The 25,844-nt window shown below is 44.7% G+C and overlaps 1 protein-coding gene across 1 annotated transcript; it reads right to left on the bottom strand.

The window, feature by feature from the left end:
- Window positions 1-1,825: 1,825 nt before the first annotated feature.
- Window positions 1,826-25,575, bottom strand: atg16l2 (ATG16 autophagy related 16-like 2; the record flags this gene model as incomplete). The annotated part of the gene is made up of 18 exons (XM_080844835.1): window positions 1,826-2,255; window positions 4,239-4,340; window positions 8,344-8,391; window positions 9,356-9,505; window positions 14,427-14,532; window positions 14,897-15,017; window positions 15,726-15,797; window positions 16,324-16,394; window positions 17,071-17,176; window positions 18,620-18,728; window positions 19,148-19,201; window positions 19,939-20,022; window positions 21,068-21,133; window positions 22,037-22,288; window positions 23,287-23,360; window positions 24,521-24,614; window positions 24,796-24,853; window positions 25,416-25,575. The coding sequence occupies 18 exons, from the start codon at window positions 25,573-25,575 to the stop codon at window positions 2,162-2,164; spliced, it is 1,821 nt and encodes a 606-aa protein (XP_080700961.1). The 3' UTR covers window positions 1,826-2,161.
- Between the last annotated feature and the right edge of the window lie 269 nt (window positions 25,576-25,844).

The following is a 25,844-nucleotide window of genomic DNA, read 5'->3' as shown; positions in this document are numbered from 1 at the left end:
ATTATAAACAACCAAAATGTTGGAAAGATGAAGACAAAAAACATATCTTAACGGATCTGAAGACATATCTTAACTGATCTTTGGAATTCATTTCCCCATTTAACAGAACAGACATTTTGGGTGTCTGAGGTCTTTCCTTCCGATGGCTGTACATGTTCCTTAACCAGTAATATGTTCACCTCTGACTCATCACATTTGCAGGTAACTGGTGGTGGAATGTATGCTGAGTAAAGCCTGTATATTTAATGTGTTTGTCTGTACTTCACAACCAAATCCCTACCTCACTACCTATGCTCCAGGCTGGTAGCTAACTAATTTAGCTCCAGTACTCTCTCTCTATCTTGAAGCCACAGAAATACACTCTATCCTAACAATTTAAAAGACTGCCTTCATACAATGAATAGATGAATGCTTTATAACCTTACATGTGAAACAGTCTACAGAGGAACATGAAAAACTAAAATGTCTTGAGACCTGGCAGCTGCAACTAACGGGCAAGTACCCTCTCTCAGGGAGACCATGCTCAGACATATTTAGACTAAAGAATGCCAGCTTGACCTGGGAAGGGCACACTTATGCTTGCACAGACGCATCAAACAATCTTTTCTGCTGACAACTGCACTTCTTTTACATGACTTGCATACAGTGCATAATGCTGCAAGTGACCTACTTCTCCTACAACCAATGCAGGCACTTCTTTATTAAAGAAAGGGACAAGGTCACGTTCAGAGGCACTGACGATAGTTCTGAGCTAAACTCCAGTTAACATAAAGATGAGCACGAGAGGTAAATTATGCACAGCGGCCAGACCTCAGCTTCTGGCCCCGGCCATGTGACCCATGCGGTTCAAAGTCCTGGGGGCTGATTAAAAGGAAGCAGGGTCCTTTTTAAATGTAAATGCCACGGCAGCTGACTTTGGGAGGGATCCGGCCACTTGACGTGGTGCTTAGCTGCCGGATTAGCGCCAAATCTGGGCCGAATCCCTGCCAGAGTCAGCGGGGGGGATGTGAAAGCAGACAAGAGTCCTTGTGACTGCAGAGGGAAGAGAGAGAGAAGAGGAGAGAGAGGAGACGGAAAAGGACAATTAAGGAGATAAAGAGGCAGAGGCAGAGAGAGATAGCACTGAGCAAGTGCAACATTTCAGCTCATCAATCCTTTCAGAATTGCCAACACAAATCTCCTTTTCTCTCATGAAGAAAGACACAAAAACCTTGGCAGCATTTCAAAAGCACATAAACAAACCTCTGCAAGGGTCCAAACACGCAACATCAGACAGACTAACACATGTAATCTTTATTGAGATATAAGAGTTGTTCCCCATCACACAAACACATGTATTCTTTATTAAGACATGAGCGTTGTTCCCTATTTCCAGTCCAGTTCCCCATTTCCAGTCCCCTTTTCATTTTTTCCCTTTTTTGTTCTTCACAAAACAGCAAAACAAAAACTTCACAGTGGTGAATAAGCCCCCATGAGTATAAAGTGTCACGTGAGTGATGTGGCTTCGTATGCACTGTGGTTGAATAGGTGCTGAAAACAACATTTTAGTTTTACTACAGGTCCTTTTCGGGCAGAGACACGGTTAGCCCTTGTTTTTCCCTTTTCTGTTTAAAAAAAAAAAATCTTTTTTTGTATTTTTTTAATTGCTTTTCCCCTTCCGTCAGTAAAACTACTCCCTCTGTTCCCATGCCACACTCATTATGACATCACACATTCACAGGAAGTGAGGAAGTGCTTCTACTTAGCAGTGACCCCAGAGAGGAGCAAGAGTGCCCAATTGCCTTTTATGCATACAGAAGGTCACTGATTCGTTCCAATTGGCATGAACACATATCACTTCTGGGAGAAAATACCGCAACACATATGCCGGCTCAGACTCTTGAAAAGACACAAAAAATGTCCGTCTGTACCATCTGAGGCTTTGGAAGAAATACAAAACAGAGATTCCAGCCAAGCTGTAGACAACCAACCAACTGTTGCGATCAATGTACTTTCTGCCCCCTGGAGACAGCGTAGCACCAGGGATTTGGCATCTGTGTGTTTCAGTATACCCACAGGAGCGACAGAACTTGTTCAGTTTCCCTCATCCTTCTAAAGGTGCATTGTCGTCATGGTGATGCGAAAATGAACTCGGCGTCCCCCAATCCTGCCTCTGAGGCGCTTAGATGTCGCTCCACAGGACGGCACGGCGGCTCTTGTCCACGCTCACCACAAACTCCCCCGAAAGCGACCATGCCACTGCGTTGATGGAGGAGCTGTAGAGGGGACAGTGGAACACACGCACGCACGCACGCACGCACGCACGCACGCACACCACACACACACACACACACACACACACATAGTGTTTCAGAAACACATACACGCACAGAGAATGTTCCAAACACACACAAGCACACCAACATAGAAACACACCCCAAGTTAAAAACACACCAACACCAAGTAATGCAACAACCCCCATCATCAGCTGTCTCTGAGTTGGATATGGCGCTGATCTGACCTGGCCCTCAGCCTCTCTCTGGGCAGAAAAACACACAGACACACAGAGACAGAGACACACACACACACACACACACACACACACACACACACACACACACACACACACACACACACACACACACACACACACAGACACACACAGACAGCGAGAGTCTGGCATCAGGGGACAAACTCAGCCTGTTGACCAGTCCTCCCTGCCTCCCAGAGGACACAAAGAGCCAAAGGACAGAGGGAAGAGGAGAGAGAGAGAGAGGAGAGACAGAGAAGGGTGTCACCCATTTATTAAACAATGGCCTTACTTTCTCACATGCTAACACTGATGAAACACGTACAACATTACAATTCTCTACACACAAAGCCTACATACTCACAAATACTAACCTCCCTATCACACTTCTCTTCAAACCATCTCCTCATTACTAATAATTTCACAAAACAGCCCCCCACCCCCCAACAGAAAGGGAGAGAGGAGAGACAGAGGGAGAGAGAGGTGTGCAGTGGAGAGACAGGAGAGAGGTCAGAGGGAGAGGGACTAACAACGGGCCTACTGGTCACCCACGAAGAATGCTGTTAAGAGCAGGACCACAAAGATGCTGGAAGCTGGCTGCGGATAAAATGCCCCACTGAAAAGAAATATACAAGGAAATCTGCAAGGACTAACATTTAAACTATGACAGCTACAATGACAGGTGTTGAGCTCCTGGTTCAAAGGCCCTCAGGGAGAGACTATAGATCTACAGATCAATTAGTGGGGACTTACTTCTCTCAGGGCTATCTCATCAACCCATTCCAACAATGAACGATACAATACAATACTGTAAGATACAATACTGTGCAATATGAGAACACGTCATGAAACAATACGTTACAAACCTGTACTGTTCCTCACCAAGTAAGATAACATTCACTAAGGCACAGGTTGTTTTTTATTACACACACACACAAAAACACACACACACACACACACACACACACACACACACACACACACTCACACTACCTCAGAGCTCCTGTTGCTAACTTGCTGCCCTTTAGGTGCTTGTTACCTTACCTAACCTATGCAGTGCTACATGAGTTAAACGTGATCTCTTTATTAGCTGTGCTTAGAATAATTGCACAAGCTTGAGTGGTAGTAACAGCACTTCATTTGACCTTCCTTCTAACGCCTGTGGTATTTTCTCATTAGACGTCCTATTAGTTCAGGTTCATGAAAAACACTAATTAGAAAATCCAGGTCGTTAGCTCACAACATCATAAGACTTTGCTGCTTCCTGGACAAAGACTGCAGGTGTCTTAAATGTATCCACACCACACCAGGCACATGTCTGCGCTATGTGCTGCTATGTGAGCTGCTATGTGGCCATGGATCCAGCTCTGACAAGAAAGACCATTTATGTTCCATTAGTAGTAGTATAATGACTAGCAGCAGCAACAGTAGCAATCAGTAGTTAGTTCAACAGCAGTAGTAAGCAGATAGGGAAGATGACGGGTGGCACTTGCCCCTGTTCAGCTGACTGGGAAGCCCTGTGGATAAGCGGGGGTTGGGGAGGGGGCTCCTGTTACTGCAACCAGTATCACAGCTAGCACTACATCAGTAGTTCAAGCAGTACCAGTGACAAAGCACTATATCAGACAGCAGCACATTTAGTGATAGTAGTAGTTGACTTGAAAGCCCCTGAATAGAAGAAGGATCTTTTGGCTTTTTAGGGTGACTGCAAGGCATGTGGGTATCTCACCTGTGCATGTCAGGCAGGCGCTTCTCCAGGTTTCCGGAGTGGACATTCCAGATGTAGACGGCCCCATCTGCAGAACCAGCTGCCAGGTAGCTTCCATCAGGACTGTATGGAGGATGAGAGAAATTGACCCAGAGAGAAGAAAAAAGACGTAATGAGAACAAAGAGAAGGATGGAGGGAAAAGGAAAAAAGGAAAGAGAAATAGAGAGAGAGAGGTCACTCACTGTTCATGGTTTCACTGTGAACTTACTCAATCTCAGGAACACTAGTTCACTGCTGATCATGAAATGTTACCCCCAGGATGCTGTGCTCATCTAAAGAGCGTCGTTTAGCACTGCCGACTGTGCAAGTACAGTAATCTAGACTTTTCTCATTCGTAGCTCCACGTTGTTGGAACGAGCTGCCTAGCACTACCAGAGCAGGGGCGTCCCTCTCTCCCTTTAAGAAGCTCTTGAAGACCCAACTCTTCAGAGAGCATCTCCTTTCCTCACTTGCACTTCCTCTCCCTTCCACTCCCAACTTCTCCTTATCCTTCCTCTAATGCTATCTCCTCTAACTAGTACTTAACTCGCAATTACAGTAGTTACATTCCTGCACTTTTTTATTTCTAATGTAAAATAGTACTGTTAGCCTAGGTCTCTATTGCTCATAGCTTGATTGATCTCTCCTTTGTACGTGGCTTTGGACAAAAGCGTCTGCTAAATGGCTAAATGTAAATGTGATCAGAGTGTGCCTTGCTCTGAGCTCCAGACTCTAGGGAGTGTTGATCTCAGTGTTGGGCATGTGTCGTGATGGTCGTGTCGTGCTGTGGGGCAGATTGAGCGCTGGGGTGTCAGTCTGGAAGGAGGTCAGGGGCAACAGATAGGGTAGGTGATGGGTGACGGGTGGCGTCTGCGTCTGTTCAGCTGACTTGGAAGCCCAGCGTCACTGTCATCTCCTCTCTTTCTTTGCACTTCTCTATCCTTTCTTCTTTTGGCTTCACTTCTCTTCTCATCCCCTCCCCATCTCTCTTCTCTCTCTCTTCTCATCCCCTCCCCATCTCTCTTCTCTCTCTCTTCTCATCCCCTCCCCATCTCTCTTCTCATCCCCTCCCCATCTCTCTTCTCTCTCTCTCTTCTCATCCCCTCCCCATCTCTCTTCTCTCTCTCTCTTCTCATCCCCTCCCCATCTCTCTTCTCTCTCTCTTCTCATCCCCTCCCCATCTCTCTTCTCTCTCTCTTCTCATCCCCTCCCCATCTCTCTTCTTTCTCTCTCTCTCTCCTCTCTGTAGTTACAGGCCTATGAAGGAAAAAAAATGTGGGGAAAAAGAAATGGCATTCTGGTTTCCTACTGTTGCCGTGGCAACAGCTGAGTGTATGCCGCGGTTGGGGATCTAGAAAGAGTGCGACGCACAAGGGGAAAAACACCCAGCATGTTCTATTTCATGTGTGATTATCCCTCTCTCCCTTGCTCTCTCTCGTTTTTTTTGGTCATCTTTTTCTCTGATATATAAAGAAATGGTAGACAGAGCAAACAAACACTGGTGTCTGAAGTCATCTTGCGTTGTTTTTCTGTGACCTTTTAAAAAATGAAGCTGAAACACCACTGAAAGCACTGAGCGGACTGAAATCAGTCAGGTCTACCCACAGGCATTATGAGAATAATAGCAATAAAAAAGCCCTAAGACAGTTGACTTCACAGATGCCATGGCACCCTCCAACGGTCTGAACAGACCATCTATCACCATAGAAGGATTGCTGTTTCTCTTTAGATGGAAGTATGACAAGCAAGAAACTAAATAAGATCTATCTCTATCTCTACTGGTTTGGTGAGAGGTATGCTATTGCTACCTTAACTGACGACAGAGTATTATGACATAAACTACAAAAGCTCTGAGTCAACCCAGGTCGGGACAACCAGAAGAGAAGGTTCTCAAAAGAGGTGGTATACTGAGGCCCAGCCACATCCCCCTCCCATCCAATGCCACCAAAGCCTTTCACACTTTCTTCTTTTTCTCTTTCTTTCATACACAGTTCTTTCATTCTTTCTTTCATTTGGTCTTTCTTTTATTCATTCACTCAGACTAAATTTGCACGCATCAGCTCTCTCCCAGGATTGATGAGGGACTGTCTGAATCGGGTATTTCTCACCCAATGAAACCAAACTGAGGTTTTTCACAACCAATCAAGCACTGCAATCTGCAGTATCAAAGAGTGGCCCAGAGGGCAGGTAGTCTACTGTGTGCTCCTCAGGGAGATGATGGAGGATGGCCTGATTATGACTGAATAGAGCAGCGCTACTTCCACCATGAACTCAATGGAATGGTTCATTTCCCATGATGCATTGGTGTAAGGCTGCCATGACAACATATAACTGGACTTGTGATGGAAGGGGAAAACAAAAGAAAAAGAAAGAAAGAAAGAAAAGCCGAACAAACAAAAATACAAGGTTAGATGACCAGGGCAGAATTTGGAGTATTTCACGTAGACAAGATCCAGAGACAGAGATCCACCCTCCCACCCATCCACAGCTCCCGCTCCTGCCTGCCTGCCCGCTCGTGGTCCTGTAGTAAGTGGTCATTAAAAAGCAGCCATCTGCTTATCCAACCCCCAACAAGGCCAAACACACACACACACACACACACACACACACACACACACACACACACACACACACACACACACACACACACACACACACACACACACACACACACACACACACACACACACACACACACACACACACACACACACACACACACACACACACACACACACAGAGAAACAGAAAGAGAGAAAGGCACAGCCTAGCAAAAAATAATCCGCATGATGCATTTGTGGTCACTGTATGACTGAGATTGAGACTGAGATGCACTTTCTCCATTATGAAAACTTAAAGAGTTCACGATTATAATATTTTTTTTTAAACTTAATACCACATTTCCATTCAATGACTACCATGCACAAACTCACTAAAGTACTTGGAGAGGGACAAACAGCGCCTCTGGCCAATCAGTTTGTCACAGCCAGCCATGACCTGAGAGACAGTGACCATCTACCATTTGATCTTATGTGCTTGCCAGAACCTGAGAGACAATGACCATCTAATGTTTGATCCTATGTGTTGGATGTAGAATCTGAATTCCCACTTTCGCGTGTTCATGTTTGTGTGTTCCTTTGTAGTTAATTTCTTTGTTAATATTTCCATTTCATTACCAAACCCTTTTTCGTTTTCCTTTAATGTTACACCTTGCTTTGGCAACACTGTACATGAACGGTCATGCCAATAAAGCTACTTGAATTTGAATTTGAGAGGCAGAAGAGGAGGAAGACAAAGCCTGTAGGTAATACGAATAAAATATCCTAAAAGAGTTCCCACACTGCTAAGCTGAGAGGGCTGTTTAGCCATTGGATGAAACTCAGCACAGAGACTGAAGTGATTTACCAATCACCTTCACTGCATGGTGTCAGTCAGTCAGTCTGAGTGAGTGGTGAGCATTCTAGAACGTGTACAAAGAATCACATGGAACACAGGCGGACATGTTTTAGTGGGCCCCAAGAGGAACACCTGGAGATCCTTCTGGTAAACAATAAACAGACCCCCTTAATCTTCCTTTCCCTTTCCTTACTAAAGTGTACTCATAAAAAAAACAGTTCTTTGTTAGTAACATTCCATAAGAAGAACCAACTCGTTGCCTTATCTTAACCATAACCCCAAATATTTTTTCCAACAATTCGCAGTCCACTAAGGTAAGAACTACCACTCAGTTAATTACGTACTTGATGAACAAGTTTCTTGTTGTATGACCTCTGGAGAAAGATCTAAACCATGAGGCAATTGTAGGGTTAAATAACAAAAAACTCTCCATTGTGAGACTGACAGATAATGTTTCTGGTCATAAGTTGCCATGGCAACCAGCACCCAGTGATATCAAGGTGTTGTGTCATCATTACCTGCAACCGTCATATCATTGGACATGACAGTTACAACAATTGACTGTCACGATGAGCCATGACAGGATATGGCTTTAGCCAGGACAGCTTTATGTCAAGTTCCTGTCACTGTTATAGTGGCATGTCAAAGTAAAGTGCTACCCAATAAAGAATGGAAGTCCCAAACACGCACCTGAAGATGGCCTTAGTGCTGTCACATCCACACTTGAAGCCATCAGCCCTAAAAAACAGAAGTTCAATCAAACCTCAAACAATAAATCATTATAAAAACAGTACAAAACATCACAGTAATATAAATGGACTATTTTCATGATTTGATTAAATAAATGAGTGTGTGTGTGTGTGTGTGTGTGAGAGAGTGAGTGTGTGTGCATGTGAATGGCAAATCAACTCCCATTTCACAAAGGTAAGAATCAGTATTAAGAACAAATTAAGTAATCGCTACACATCAATACCAGCACTCACACACGGTGCACGGTCGCTCCACCATGAAAAACGGCAACACAAAACGGTATGAAACAGCGTAATGGAAATGTTTACACACTTAATGAAGCACGTCCATAGCGTGTCAGTGATATATGTTCCAGTTGTTAAGGCGCCTGGAGGCACACACTTGTTTGTCTGGCTATGCTAGTGTGTAGTAAGGAGAATAGATATATTCTCTAGATACCAACTGCATGCGTTTTTTTAACAATAGGGCGCAATGAAAGAAAATAAGGCAGTAAGAAAGGAAGGCTTAACCTTCATCGTCCGTTGAAGGTTAAGCTGAAACAGTCACGTTCATTCGAGAGAGAGATCACATTCTCATAACTGTATACAACACCTAACAGTATATTGTTATAATTGTTTTATTTTATTATCAGTTATTGTTGTTAATGTCTTATTGTGAGTAATTTGTAAATTAAACTTCATCATAGCTATATAAATACATGAAAAACAGGTTGTATATGGTGTTCTGTCGGCTATCTGCAGTAAGCCTTTTGGAATGTATACAGAGCCACTAACGGATGGTGTTTATATGTATATGCATCTGTGTTTGGAGGTGTGTAAATATGCATGATGTGCAAGTATGCCTATGTATGTGTGTGTGTGTGTGTGTGTGTGTGTGTGTGTGTGTATGTGTGTGAGCATGTGTGTGTGTATGTGTGTGTGCATGTGTGTGTGCATGTGTGTGTGTGAGCTACCTGAAGGAGATGCGAGCGTTGCTCATCCTAAGGTCCACCACCTGCAGGCAATCGTCTCTGGAGCAGCTGAGTAACTGCCGATGGTCTGGGCACATGTCCAGAGACGTCACCTTCCCCTGCAGGGGGAGCTCCTGAGTACAGCTTGCAGCCCTGGGACAGATAGAGAGAGAGAGACAGTGAGAAAGAAAGAAAGAAAGAGAGAGAGACAGAGAGAGAGAGAGAGAGAGAGAAAAAGAAAGAAAGAGAGAGAGAGCAATTTTGTTTGTGAGAGAGAGAGAGAGTGAGAAAGAGAGAGTTTGTGTTTGTGTTTAAAAATGTATGAAGTGTTGGAGAGAGAGTGAGAGAGAGAGAGAGACATGCAAAACACATGCCTGATTAGACAAGGGTCAAATTCCATCTCATGATTGAAAGATGATATAGATTTGATACATGATTGACTCATATAGCACAGAATAAGATGGTTTTACAGTGAACTACACTGTTGACACAACCCTGATAGCCTGAAATTCTACAAAGGATAGATCTAAAGGCATCTGAAAGTGCAAGGCCGCCGCTGTGTGTGTGTGTGTGTGTGTGTGTGCGTGGTGGGTGTTCGTTAACGTTATTGATTTCCTGACGCTCTTTCCCTCCACGACTCCAATGATCAGCTGGGAGCGGCGAGAGGCTTAGACAGAGCACATATCAGATCAATGTCACTTTAACATACAACCCCGACCCATGGGTTCTGCCATATTGCATCCCTATACAAAGGCGAACAAGGAACCACACACATACATATAATCTCCCTCTCTCTGTCACACACACACACACACACACACACACACACACACACACACACACACACACACACACACACACACACACACACAAACACATGCATGCATGAAGAAATGTACACACCCACACCCTTTCTAGGTCTCTCCGTCTCTCTCACTCCCCCAAAGATCCAACAGTTCCCCAAATGAACACAAGGAAAGAGGTAGAGTAATGTCATAACAGAGAAAATCCCCATCATCCAGGGACGAGGCCAGAGACAATTATGTGGGCTGCCTGTTGCTAGGCGACAGGGTGAGTGGGAGCAGCAGCGAGGAGCTGAGAGAAGTGGTGTTGGCGGAGGAGGCGCGCTGGGCGGCCGTCGAGGGTGGTGGCGTGGCGTCGGCTGATGGACGGATGTCAAGGATGACTAAATCACAGCTTACGTTCCCGTATCACTACGCTCAGAGGGAGCGGAGACCAGGGAATTGTGTGTGTATTCATTTGTAATGCTACGCGAGAGGGGAGAGATGAGGCACACACACACACACCAACACACTCTCAAATACTAACACACACACTCAATCATAGACATCTAGGGTGCTTCACAAGCTCAGTGATGTACACTCACACAGGGATACACACACACACACACACACACACACACACACACACACACACACACACAAACACACACACACACATACAAGGAGAGAGTGTATCTGAATGGCTGTATTTCATCACTCCAAACATGCGACTGATTGCAGATAAAAGTGCACATTTAAAATGCCTGACAGTAATGATCACACAATGACACACACTCACACACAAAAATACATTTACAAGAAGAACTCACACACAAGCACACATGATATGAGCGAGGGTGGGGGCTGCTGGGTATGGATATCATGTGTGCTTCTGATGCTAAGCACGAGAGGTGGGATGAAACACACTCAGATGAAGCTATAGAAACGCATGGCAGATCATGGGGCAGAGTGATGCTTCAAAGACACCCCACTGCCTCAGATACTCACAGAAAAAAACACCAACATATGCATTCCCTCAGAGTGGGGAGATACAGACACAGGTGCATCCACACACACACACACACACACACGCACATGCACGCACAGACAAACCCAGGTGCGCACACACACAAACAAAAACTGCCAAACCCACTCATGCGCGCACACACACACACACACACACACACACACACACACACGCACACACACACGCACTTAGCGATGTGTTCTATAACATATGCTCGGTTAGGTCCTACTGTATACTCAAACCTTGAGCATGGAGTGCAGCCGAGTGGAGAAGACTGGGAGGGGAACGCAGCTGTCCCCCCCCCTCCCCCCCCCCCCACTAAGCCACATCTGGCCTATGGTAAACACAGCAGTGACAGCACGCCTCTCATAGCAACATCACTCCAGGGCTGTCAATCACAGGCATCACGGCTCCAGAGTTAATGAGACATCAGACGCCCGAGCTGATACCAGTCTCTCTCACACACACACACACACACACACACACATGACACACACAGACAGACAGACACACACAGACCCACACAGACCCACACACACATATGCGTGTGTGTGTGGTCTGACTACGTTCACAGAGACATACACACTCATATTGGCTCTCTGATGACAGGTTCAGTGACAACTGTCATATTAACACTATGTGACATCTTTATTGATGACCCAAACGCAAACACACTGTCATTTCAACATGACGGTTACAGAAAGTCACCATCACACATTTTTAAACACACACACACACACACACACACACACACACACACACACACACACACACTCTTGAGTTTCACGCCTAGGACTGTTTTTGATTGTTTCAAATTAGAATAAAGTCAAGCATGATTGTGTTGTGAAGCTGCAGGTGCAGCCTACAGTATGGACAGGTAAGATTTGGACATGATCTATTCCTTTCCTTTTGTCAACCTAGGTGTGCACTCGGCCACATTATGTGTGTGTTCGGAACATAGATTCTTATTGAAATGTGTGCCAGTAAGTTTCGGGTTGCCCGGTAAAATTAACTATTTACGGACACCAGGCGTCAAAAATCCAAGCAAAAACTCTCACATGTGATACACACAAACACACACACACACCTGCGGCAATGTAGTGCTTTTAGGTCAGAGCACCAGGCTGTGGTCGTGACTGGGTGAGGGAGAGCTGGGGTTGGGGGAGGGGGGGGGGGGGGTTGGGGGGGGCAGATGAGTTCTACTTCTAGCCCCCCCCAGGCTTCTGGCCCAGCTGTGCTTAATTATTCTGATTTTAAACAGCCAGCACTGATGGGAGGAAAGCATGCCATTCTCATCTGTCCTCCACTCATGCTCTCTCACACACACGCACGCACACAGACACTTACTGAGAGACATCCTCACAGCCAGACAGACACAAACAAACACACAAACACGCATAAACAAAGACACACACACACACACACACACCCCCACACACACAAGCACCCATGATGTTTAAATAAACGCACGATACATTCTCCTTCGCACGCAACCTTTTTCGACCTTTTGAATATTCATGAATTGAGCATTTTCCCTTCTCTGTCTAAATAAGCTCTCTGTTCACAATTTCAAACTCTCTCTTTCAAACACACACACACACTCTCTGACACAAACACACACACACACACACACACACACACACACACACACACACACACACACTGTACAGATACAGTCATATGCTCCCAGACAAATGACGGGCCCGCGGTGAATGGGCGTCTTTAAATGATGCATCGCTGTCTTTTGTCTCTTGATCTGTGAGGCTCCACGGTGGCTGTGGCGGAGGAGGAGGAGATATAAATACCCCATTGGTGTGATTCATCTCTGTTCCAGAGACCCACACAAGACGTGGACGCACCGTTCAGACGCGGTGCGAGCGTGACATGACGTGATGTGACGAGAGAGGACAGGACACCTGCCACAGGACGACGGTGGAGCATTATCAAGTTTCTGAAGACGGAACATTTTTGTGGAAATAATAAAAATGAACAGCTTTCACAGGACTGAAAGCCATGCCACCTGATATGGGACAGTCCCCAAGCCTACTGCGATGGCCAAGATAACCCATGTGGTTCAGGAGCGCATGTGACAGGGAGCCATGGTGTGCCGTGACGACAGCAGACAGGACAGCTGCCACACGATGACGCTGGAGCGATATCCTGTTTGTGATGGCAAACACCGTGGTGTAAATTCCCTTTTAATGAACACATAGGGCTTCCAGAAATAAAATGTACAGCTTTCACAGGACTGAAGGCCATGCAAACTGAAGTCCACAAGACCTTGTTCTGACCAAAGAAATACAGCCTGCTGCCTCGACGGAGACAGAACGTGTTAGCTTGTTGTTTGGAACCGAACGTGATGAACAGTGAAAGTAGACACAGGCATGTCATTCCACATTGTTTCACGGTCTGGGATGATAGGGGGGGCTGTCATGATTTCCGAGAACATTCATATATTCCTGACAGGGCAATTTCCTCCAGAAAGAAAATCAGAATGACATTTATTAATTTAGCTGATGTCATTTACGGAAAGTCACTGACAGCAAGGGGGACGCAATCTACAGCATGGATAATGATGCGATGTTGGTCATGGCTCAAATAAGTATCTTTCATTATTTGATCACTGATTCAGTTTTACTGATTAAACTTCAGTCTGTTTGATCTCTTGATTAAATAACTATGTCCTAGGGCCATCCTCTTTGACAGGCCCTGTCATTATATTTGGACATGTCTACATGTTTTGATCATCACATACCTTAAGGCAGTAAGACACCATCAGGATTCATCTCAGCAGTAAATGTTAATCAACTGACCTTGCCTAACTGCTACAGTAAGGTCCTTCAACTCAAGGTCCATCATTCTAAATGCTGCTCATGGAGCTCACATAATGAATCAGTGATCAATCACACTGATCCTTGAGATCTGGGATGAAACATGTCTGCCATATAAAACACAGTTTTTGGGAATTCAAATGCTCAAAATATTATTCAAACAAGTAACTAGCCAAATAACTAACCATATGACCTCCTGATGTTTCATAAATATCCCATAACTCTAAAGTTGAATAGCCACGGGGCATACAACATTATATAAATAAATATACCTGTTCTGCAAGTTGAATTAGAAGAAACCGTGTGTAAAAAGAATACATGTAAAAGTGTGTTGCAAAACGTAGGTAAGTAGCATCAATCTGCTTTAAGTGTCTCTCTGGGCTAATGGTGTTAGCTGCTGTCCCAATAAGGATATAGGGTCCGTGGGGCGTTACCTGCTGTCCCAGAAGCGGACCTTGTTGTCGTAGTGACCACTGACGATGAAGTACTCTGAGCAGACCACATCACTGCAGTAGGACAGCACCTCAATGGTCTGAATGCCTGCCGCAGAGGAACAAGGAGAGGTGGAGACAGGGACATTGAGGTGGTCAATGTTAAACAGAAATCATTTGAGAACTTGCCCCCCCCCCCACCACCACCACCACACACACACACACACACACACACACACACACACACACACACACACACACACACACACACACACACACACACACACACACACCTTCATACACACAGTGTATGTCCAAGTTTGTCTTCAAATGTATGACTGCATGGCTTCTGTGTATGTATATGAATGTGTGTTTTGACTGTATAGATACGTATGTGTACGAATGTAATTGTGTGAATGAGTGTGTGTGTGTGTGTGTGTGTGTGTGTGTGTGTGTAACTTTGCCACACTCACATGCTGCCCGCTGCAGGTCCCACACCTTCACGGTGCGGTCAGCGCTGCCAGTCACCACCTGCCGCTGGCTGCACCTGAACTTGGCCGCCGTCACCTTCCGCGAGTGGCCCGTCAGAGTGAACTGAAACAGCCAACATCACTTCCTGTTAACCTCTGACCTTTTACATGATGGTAGGCTTACGGTGGCACCACATGACTGCACATGCAATGCACTGAGTAAACACACTTCTAGTTTACATATCAACATGAAAACGTGTCAATGTCATATTCACATATCCCCTACATGCATAAAGCGCTAAAAACTGATGTAAGAAATAAAAACTTGTGAGTATGAATAATTAAACCCATATTTCAGATTTTGACAGAAAACACTTTCACTCTCTGGGCTTCCCTGCCACTGTTGCCCATCTCTCTCCTTAATTCCTGTGCCTTGTTTAAATCATGGCCCCCTCTGTATAAACTGGGACCATCGTGCCAGGCCTGATGTGCACTTAGCTTTGGGCCTCATGACGGCGGATGTTTCTTTCAGCACAGCGCTCTGCTTTCCATCAGACAATGCCTCCTGCTGGAGGATTCAAGCTGGGAGCTTTGAGTGTGTGTGTGTGTGTGTGTGTGTGTGTGTGTGTGCGTGTGTGTGTGTGTGTGTGTGTGTGGGGTGTGTGTGTGTGTGTGTGTATGAGTGTGTGTGTGTGCGTGTCCCTTGTTTAAAGGGACACCCCCTCCCCCCATTAGGTGGTGACGTACATGCTCACCAATGTCTTGCGGTGAAAATCACAGATGATGAGAGGACTGGCAAAAAAACTGAAAGTGAAAAGCTATGCTCTGTTACCTTGGGAACACAATCATCCAGCTTCCAAAAGAGGGCTGATTTGTCGTATGATGCAGCCAGAATCCTGGTGCCCTGAGGGACGAGAGAGAGAGAGAGAGAGAGAGAGAGTGAGAGAGAGAGAAGAGAGAGAGATTGGGGTGAAGGAGAGACAAGAGAGAAAAAGGGGTTAAGGAGAGAAACAGAGGTGAGAGACAGAGGAGGGACAAACAGAACAAAGACAGAGTGAAGACGTTGATGAAGAGAAACAGAAAGGCATGACAGAGAGTAAGAAAAGTGAAGGGGGTGAAGGCAAGAGTGAGGGAAGCAGGGGAGGGAAAAGAGAAAAAAAGAAAAAGAAAAGAATGCACAGCGGGGCCTGGATCTCTCCCATCCGACACTCCATAGATCCTCCAGGAATAATTAGAGCACCTCCACACCCCTCTTCAGCATACACAAGTGGCTTCCCACATAACCCAGACAGGGCAATCACAGCCAGCGTTATGACAGATAGACATGGTGAACCTGGCCTGCAATCTGGGTTCTGGGCCAAGTGCGGACAGAGAGTCCTTGAGCTGATTCATAATTAAGGTACAACAAGTGACGCAGCTTTCTCCCTTACCGTCGGGTCAAACTCAATGCTTGTGATGCCCTCGTTGCTGCCCTCTAGTGTTCCCCTGTGGTGCAGCATGCCTGGAGAGAGGTGGAAATGAAGCATGAAGGGGTTTGAACTGGAATCACAACCTGCTTCACAACGTGCCTGTCACATACCCGTACAGTTCTTCTCTGTTAATCATCAGATCAGGTGGCAGAAGTACACAAACATGTACACTAATCCTTTTATTATTGCTAACATTTTATAATACCTTCAGCACAGTGCCAGGCCAAGTACAAAGGTTATGACACAGTTACTGCATTCCTTGTCATCTTATCTAATCAACAGACGAAAATCTTGAACAGGTCTGATAGGGTCTAATGGAGGACACACATGATATGGAGCAGGTGAGGAGTCGTCTGGGAGCAGGTTGACCCCTGCTGGTAGGAGGCTGTAGTCACAGGACCGTGACAAACAGATAGAGAGAGAAAATGATAAAGGACAATTGAGAAATTAAAATACTGAAACAAAGACAGTCACTAGTGAGAGAGCAGAGATGGAGAGAAAAAGAAGACAATCAATCAAAAGAGATTAAAAATGAACAAGAGATGAGATGTGTAGGCGAGAAAGAAAGAAAGAAACATAGAATGAAAGAAAGAAAGAAAGAAAGACAAAAGGGGAAAGAAAAAGCATGCATGAGCGAATGAGAGGAGAGCCGTAGGAGGCCCATATAAGGCGCAGGCATGTCTAATGGGCATCTCCTGCACTGGGTACCTGCTGTGATGTCCCAGAGCTTGATGACCCGGTCTGTGCCACCTGTGGCCAGCAAGTTGGTACAGGCGCTGAAACGAACCGCGTTGATGCTCAACTCATGGGCGTCCTGTACAGAAACAGAGGAAGGGATCAAATAGTGGCGGTAATGAACCAACAACGCCCATATCAGAATATGATCATTCACTATTCTACCATTCTTGGACTGAAGGATCATCATTACAACAGTTAGTAGTGCGGTTTCTTGGTTAATGTACCTACACTTGATCCTGGGACAGTGTATCGATCATTCCCACCCAGCTTTTCTCTTTTCTTTCCCTTTCTACGCTTTTCAAACACAGCACAACGCAATGCAACGCAACGACACAATCTGAAAAAGTAGGAAGTTACTGTCATCCTTTAGAAATGTCCAGCACCCATAGCAAAATGACATAATTGTTTCTTCAAAGCATGCAGAGCACATTGGACTGGAAGGCTGATGTTGTGCATGTGTAGTGACAGCTCCCTACGCTGGGAATAGACACAGGACTCACCGCACAACTAGTGAGAGACATATCGCTGCATTGAAATGACATCTAGAAGTCTTTCATCTTTTGCCATCTGGCAAGCACAACACAAACGAACAAGCGTGACAATCCCCGGTTAAAAAAGCAGAAATGAAAAATAAATAAATAAATTGATAATGAAAAAAAAAAGGACTGTCACTTCCTGCTTGTGTGGGCTCCCATCAAAACCCTATGCGATGACAAACTATGCAAATCAGGCCAAATTAGGAAGTATATCACCGCAATGCCCCCATGCTCATTATGTGGGCGTTGGGTGTGATGGGGAAGGTGGTTGTTCCCTTTCTGACTGTTGCCCTCTCCATTCAGATGAAAATGGCCCTGGATGTCTCTCGGCGACGGAGCAGAGCAGAACGGGCCACACAGAGGCGCTCTGTTAGATGCTCACAGACGCCCTCTTTGTGCCTCTCCCCGGAGCTCCTCTCAGGCTCAACCGTTAGCTTCCTGCGGCCACCGTGCGTGGGCTGGGGTGGAGGGGTATGGGGGAGGGTCACTTTATCAGCTACAATGACAACGGGGTCCTTCTTAGTTCCTCCCGAGATACCCGATGATGTCTTCTGGCCATAATGACCAGGAAATGGACTTTCAAACCTAAGGAAGTAGTTCTTGTCATGCGCACTTCTCAGAAAAAGGTGAGGGGCTACAGAATCACAACAGCAAAAGACTGTCCAGGTTTCTTTTAAATGGAAGAAAAAATGTATGTTATATTGGGCTGACAAGTCTACTCTGTTTGTGGCTGGAACCGGAACCCTGGAGTCTTCATCATTACAGGTGGCAAAGCCCACAAGCTACTCCACTTCCATTTATTTAGATGAAGAACCTAGGTGGACAGACGTCTGTGTGTAGGCTTTACTACATATTATTACTCTACCAGGATGAAGATGATTAATGATGACTGTTGGTAATGACGGTAATATTGATAGCAATGCCAATGACGGCACTAAGGGCTTTGTGTCTTGTGTGTTGGCATAGCGCTGGCTAGTTCTCACCAGCGAGTGTTTGGCTACTGCAGGGACTCTGGCAGCCAGGCAGATCCCCACAGGAGAATACATGTCCTCCTCCAGACAACACACAGAGTTCCCTCTCCTCTTCTTCCTACTGAACACACAGACACAGACACAGACACACACGCGCACACGCAACGCACGCACACACCCACGCACACACCCACGCACACACACAGTCAGTGCCATCAGGACACGACCAATCTTTATGGTCTATTACACTATCTCTATGGTCTATTACATGAAACCTACAAGCTAATCTTGACTCATAGTGTGAGGGGTGTTTTTTATTACCAATTGGACTTATAGGGCAAGGACCGATCTCCATGACTGACTGCAGTATGTAAGGGTCTGTTAAACTTACAGGAGAGAATATTTAACCAACCATGAGCTATACCAAGCTCCTTTCCAGTAAGTGTGTAAGTGTCAGAGAGGCTGAGAGAGTTCTAGAAAGGTGACTGAGATTATATAGAACCAGGAGAGGAAAGGGAAATGATGTAACGAGGCACTCACTCAAAGAGATCTCTCAAGGAGCTAAGGATCCTGGGAGACGTTGCAGATGCTGACCTGAAAGTTACATGTTAATTTAACACGTTAAATTATTCATCCTCTAATATTCAGTTCAAAATTATACCATCGTTAATGGACTGGTGTTCTGCAGGGTTTTTTCCATCACTATCTCTGAAACTCTCAACTGAAGAACTAAAATAGCAGAAGAAAGGCATTACTTAAATTTGTATCGATTACGGCTTAATAATTGATACTGCCTGTCGTCATAGGTGACAAACACAGGGGGTGTAATTTGTATTAATGCCACCTGCGAAATGATGAACACTGCAGAAATACAAACTATGTATTGCCCTTGTTCAGAAAATCAATACCCTCCTATAGTCAGCAAGTGCTTCAAATAACAATAAAAACACATGTCTGCATATTCATCATTTGCATTCAAAAGAAGCAGTACCACAACACACATCACACATTTATTAACATCTAACTTTTCAGCTTCATGTAGAGGGATGGCTTAGGGCTTGTGTTATGCGATCAGCTGTTTTAAAATGATGTTGTGAGTATTCAAACATGAAAAGTCAGCAAACAATCTGACCAGGGGCGGCTGCACTCAATATTTCAATCTAATGAAACTGAAACCAGGAGGACACCCACATGTATGCCAGGGTCAAAGGTCAAATATACATTTAATTGTTTGAATTGTTTAATTGTTGATAGCTTTAGCAGCTGTAGTAGAAACCCCACATTAGGTTAATGATAGCAATAGTGGATTTGACACTCATCTCTTTGTATACCTGAACACGCGTGTATGGCATTTCTCCAAAACACCTGTGTCTGCAGAGGTGGTGATTTTCAGCTTTGGCACACTTGCCAACCCACTGTGGAAAAGCACAAGCATGCAGTCAAAGTATGACAAGGCCTGAGTCTGGTTTCTGATTGAGCAGACTTGTGCAGACATTGTTGATGTGGAATTTGTTTGTTATATAACTATTTTTTTTAGCCCCTTTCATATCCTTCAGTGTTTTGTTCTTCTGATATACTACAGGGTTCTTAAGTCAAAGACTCTCTCTCTCTCTCTCTATCACACACACACACTTTTTAACTCTCTCCTCCATTATCACACTCACTCCCCCTCCTCTCTCTCATCAATGATCATTTTTTTTTTTTTTTTTTTTTTTTACATGTGAGGGCCCCAAAGGACAGATTCTATTTGACATCAATTAGTCCCAGCTGGGTCCCTCCGACAGAATAATGTCTCTGGGTGACAAAAGTCCCACTGAAGAGACAAGCAATAATTACCCTTAGCTACACACCCCTTAAGAGACAGTCTTTCTCGCTCACTAACACATATATGCACACACACACACACACACACACACACACACACACACACACACACACACACACACACACACACACACACACACACACACACACACACACACACACACACACACACACACACACACACACACACACACACACACACACACACACACACACACACACACACACACACACACACACACACACACACACAAATGTCCCAGAGTCCTGGCCCTATGAACTCCAGAGAGCTCCCACTGCAGTCTCAGTCATCAGCTGAAGTCTATTAGCACTCCCCATTAAGCATTTCTCCCCCCACCCCCTCCCCCCACCCCCTCTCTCCTTCTCTGTACATTGAGCCTGTCTGCCTCTCTCTGTCTCTCTTTTTCTCACTCTTTCTGTATTTTTCCTTCCCTTTGTGCACAGTCTTTTTCCCTCTCTGTCATTGTCTCTCTCTCTCTCTCTTTCTGTCTTTCTGTCTTTCGTTCTTTCTTTCTCTTTCTGACCACATCAAGTCTATCTGCCTCACTCTGTGATTCTCTCCCTCTGTCTTTAGCAACGCTGGTTGAATGGAGCGTGTGGGGCCGGGAAACCTACTAGTCGATGTCCACCGTCTTCCTGGCAGCACGCTCTAGCTCCTTGTGAAGGTTGGCCTCTTTGGCCCTGAGAGGTTGGGGGAAGTTAAATAGGATGAATGTTGAAGTCAGACTGGGCTTCCTGCTAAAGCTTGTGTCACTAACATCTGTGAATAACCACAGGCATAATGCTAAACTGCTAAATGCACAACTAAAAAAAAACACTTAATGAGGAGAGAGATACAAGGATCCTGTCAGGGGAAGGAAGAGAAATATCTAATTAACTTCCTGAACACTGCACGTGCATAGCTACAAGGCTGTGTTAATATCTACTGGACTTCCTAACACTGTACGTGCATAGCTACAAGGCTGTGTTAATATCTACTGGACTTCCTAAACACCGCACATGCATAGCTACAAGGCTGTGTTAATATCTACTCGACTTCCTGAGTACTGCATGTGCATAGCTGTGTTTGCTTTGCTCGGCAGGTTTCACGGTTAGTTAATTTGGCCTGAATGGAGTTCAAGCTGACAGGCATGATCAATCAAGGAGATCACTGAACTTCCTGCAGCTGATATACAGTATATGTGTGTGTGTATATTACATCATAGCAATACAAAAATTAAGGTATATGATTCCATGCAGTACACAAAGTTGTTGATTCATTTACAAACATAAACTTTTGAGAATGTATACAAGAGAAATCCCAATCCCACACACAAGGGTTTTTCTAACACACAGTCTTTGCTTGGATGACTACCCACCATACCATGCCACAGAGCCTCAGCCTTACAAAAGAAACCTACCAGATTTGCAGGACTACTAAACTCTTAAATAATTATTCAAAACTACTGTATGTGCAACCAACAGTCATGTATGTAACATATGCACATCAGCAACACAAAAAGAAACAAACACACATAAACCATCAGACAACGAAACAGACAGAAATAATAAACAGGAGGCCCACGGATGAGAGTTGGTCTGTACCTGACTCTCTTCTCGTTGCGGTTGTTCATCTTCATGGCGGCCTCCTGCTTGTTCTTGATCATGTCCTCCACCATCTCCTGGCCCATCTCCCTGGCCTGCCGGTACTCCTTCTCCTTGTCACTGCGCTGCTCCAGCAGGGTGTCGTACTCCCGCTTCAAGGACCGGTTCTGCTCCCTGATCTGGGTCACGCTGGCCCACAGCTCTCCCCGCTCGGACTCCACCTGGGCCAGCCGGGTCTGCACCTCACACATGCTGGGAGAAGGCACAGCCACAGACAGGAGAGGATAGAGAGAACAGTTACATATATGCCACTTAGGTTTAAGTATATAGTTTGCCACTAATTAATTGCTTAAGTATTTAGATTAAGCATATAGTATGTCACTAAAACATTGCTTAAGTTTTTAGTTTAATTATATCATATGCCACATGCGGTTGTTAAAGTATTTAGCAGATGCTCTTGTTGAGCAGTCATGTACACTATGATGAAAAGGGAATAGCACCATCTTTGCTCATTAGTCCAAAGTTGTCTGATCAATAAAACCAATGCAGTATGTGTACTATTCAAATGTTAAGGACATATCATAACTATTAACACAAAGTTGGAAGTTGAGCCTTTTGGATACATAGTACACTTTGCGTCTATACTGATCTGGGAACTTTGCTGAGGGCAGAGCTCCTGCTAACAGCATCCTGTTAAGTGAGAGAACCTACTCACACATATTTCTTAAGCCAAAGGTCACATAATTACCAACAGCTAGCACTCATGGTTCAGTGAGTTCCGGAGCTGAGCATTTCTTGTACCACCAAAAATGTAAATACACACATTCAGGCCTGGGGGATGTTCAAAGTATAAACCTGAGTCAAATAACTCTGAGTAAATTGTACACCTCCTAATAGAAAGGCCTTATGGCTTCATTCTCCTGGAAAAACAAAGCCATTGGGCTCTTCTATTAGGAGGTTTACCACTTAGTCTGAGTTAACCTACCCAAGTTTATCAGTAAACCACGTACTTGGAATAACATCCAGAACACTTATTACACACTCCTGCCGTACAAAATGTACACAATCTCACAAAGGACAGGCTTGCAGACACTGTTTGCTAGCATGGAGGAGGATCAGAGAGAGCTTCTGAAGAAAGAGTCCCATTTTGTGCAGCGAGAGGCAGAACAGAAGAGAGTAGGGAACGCTCCCTCCTAAGACGGTATGCCAGACGTTCCTGTTTTTGAGCTCTGGGGAATACCATGTCCTACCTGGCATGCTGCTCTTCGAGTACGACATCTTTGATTTCTATCTTCTGCTGAAGCTGCAGCACCTGGTATGCCAACTGGGAAGAGCAACAGAAAGACAGAAACAAATAGAAATGATTAAAAACATGAAAACAGAGCAACACATATACAAGAGTTTCACCACTGATTAATTAAATAAGTGTGTCGTCAAATCTCTCTGAAATGATACAGTGTGATGCTTAGGAACCCTTCCAAAACACAGTGGAGATGGGTGAAATCGAGACAAACGCTCATAAAAGCAGATGCTGCAAACTGATAGAGCCAGCGAGTTCTTTCACATTTTCTTTTCAAACCTGACAGCTCTGTAAAAGACCTGAGGCTAAGGGTGTGAGAGAACCACCCACACAATCAGAAAGCAGTTAGGCCCAAAATACACAACTCCAATCCAGCCTTCTCTGAGCATAAGAAAAATATATGTCCCAGAACATTCCGTAAGTACTCTACAGCGCACTCTTGTTGAGTTTAAACTGACTACCACTTATCCCGGTAATGACACAAAAAATAAAACAACGATTTGTCATTCACTACATGCACAAGGAAGGAGACCATTTTCTATTCAGTGGAGTGCCACCTTAAACCTCTGCATGACAAATCAAGATGACATTTATGTTGCATTCAGCCGACATTATTCTGTGCAAAATAGACACTCATGCTGATCAGATACGCACATTACAAAACAAGTGTAAGTCTGATGATTTTTGATGAAGATTTCTATAAACAAATATAATGACAGAACTGGCCAAAGCTAGCAGTCACTAGCACCAAATGACGAAATAATTTTATAACAATTTGAATTTCATTTCGAGTGATCATTTCAATTGCTGGTTTTAGAGCTGGCACTGAACAAAAACTTCTGACTGGAAACCACGCAAAAACACCCATCTAAGCTAAGTGTCAATTCCGCACTGACGACGATGACAATACACAATCACAACACCAACAACCACAGGTACCACACACTCAGAGGAAGTCACGGCACATTAAAATCCTCACCCCACAGCCTGCAGTTGTTTTTCAGCCCATTATTTGCCCAAGAACAGCACTGACATTTGTTTTCAAATCTCTGGCAGCTAATTTTTCACAAAAGTGATACTCGTGACACAGTGAATGTAACAGTAGGTCTATCAGTGGTGATGTTGAGCTGTCTGGGTGTGGGAAACGTCTGTGATGCAGCCATGCAGCGCAACCCCTTCCATACCTCCCCCGTGGTCTTCTCCAGATCCTTCACCAGGTTGTTGTGATCAGAGGCTTGAGCTGTCAGGGAATCCCAAGTAAAGGTCACAGGGGGAGGCCTGCAAAGAACACACACAAAAGAATCACACACAAAGGTAATACCTCTGCCACTTTCAATATAAGTACTTTTATTGTATAACGTGGTGCACTCAGTGAATGCATAAACATATTTTTGTTGCTTAGTGTATGTAGCTTCAGACTATAAGCGAGAGAACTGTTTGAAGAGGGGAGATTGGCCACCTTGCCATAGAGCCCAGGATGAGAGCTCTTTGTTTGGTCCTCTCCAGCAGACTGATATCTGTTAAAGTGCAAGAAGAAAACTTCAGCCAAAACAAGATCAAAATGTCATCCCAACTGCAACAAATCGGTCAGACATCACGCCTCAGAGACACATGCGTGCTAATGGGTAGTCTAATTTACACGCATGTGTCGGTACCTGGCGGAATTCCACAGGGAAGCTTTGAGAACTTTGCAACACATAGTAGTATAACGCAATGCTTATAAGAACGGTGGAAGACATCGACATTTTTGAAGACAAGTAGCCTAATCGTGCCCATTGAAAAGCACGTATAGGCTTCAATGGCAAAACCGCCTAGAGAGGAACTTCTTCATGACTTTTATGAAGAAACTCGAACAGAATAACACGATCAGGTTTGGTGCATAACCATTTTCAGTTTATACCGTATGCTAAACATTTCATAGGATTTACTGACTGGGCCAGTATTATGACTCCTGAGGCTATTTCCTGGAAATCACTGAAAATCCGGCGCAGTCATTCAAAACAATCTGACGGGTTCAATCAAAACAAGTTCTAGTAACTTATATCGAGGCGTCGAGTACAACTATATAAACATACATACACGATCGCATGACATCCTGAAAGTTTTTAGTCTGTGACTTGTCCCGATGTTTGAGTTGCCGGATGATATGACGTTTCCACGTCTCCATGGGCTCAGCTGAGAAATGTATCCTCCCAAGCATGGTTGAGGGCGAATCCCGATGGCATTCCAACGACGCCATGATGGGCAACTCCCTGATGTTCGTCAAAAGTCATTGCTGTGCATTTCCATAATGTCACTGGAAGATACCTTTAGATTTTAGCTAGGTCTCAGGGACAACAACTTGGTCAGCCAATCAGCCGAAACTTTCCACCAGGAACAACTTCTTCAGCCAATCACAAACTCCTCTATCGTATGTCGTCATTATCATTAAAAACACATGTTAAAACGAGTCAGATTGTTTTTCCAGTCGGAAATTTTAAATTTCAGTTACACCGCTACACATTTCAA

The sequence above is a fragment of the Sprattus sprattus genome (assembly GCF_963457725.1).
Source record: "Sprattus sprattus genome assembly, chromosome: 9".
NCBI classification, from domain to species: Eukaryota; Metazoa; Chordata; class Actinopteri; order Clupeiformes; family Clupeidae; genus Sprattus; species Sprattus sprattus.
Note: the sequence above shows the minus strand (reverse complement) of the source record. Positions and strands in the feature narration are given on the sequence as shown.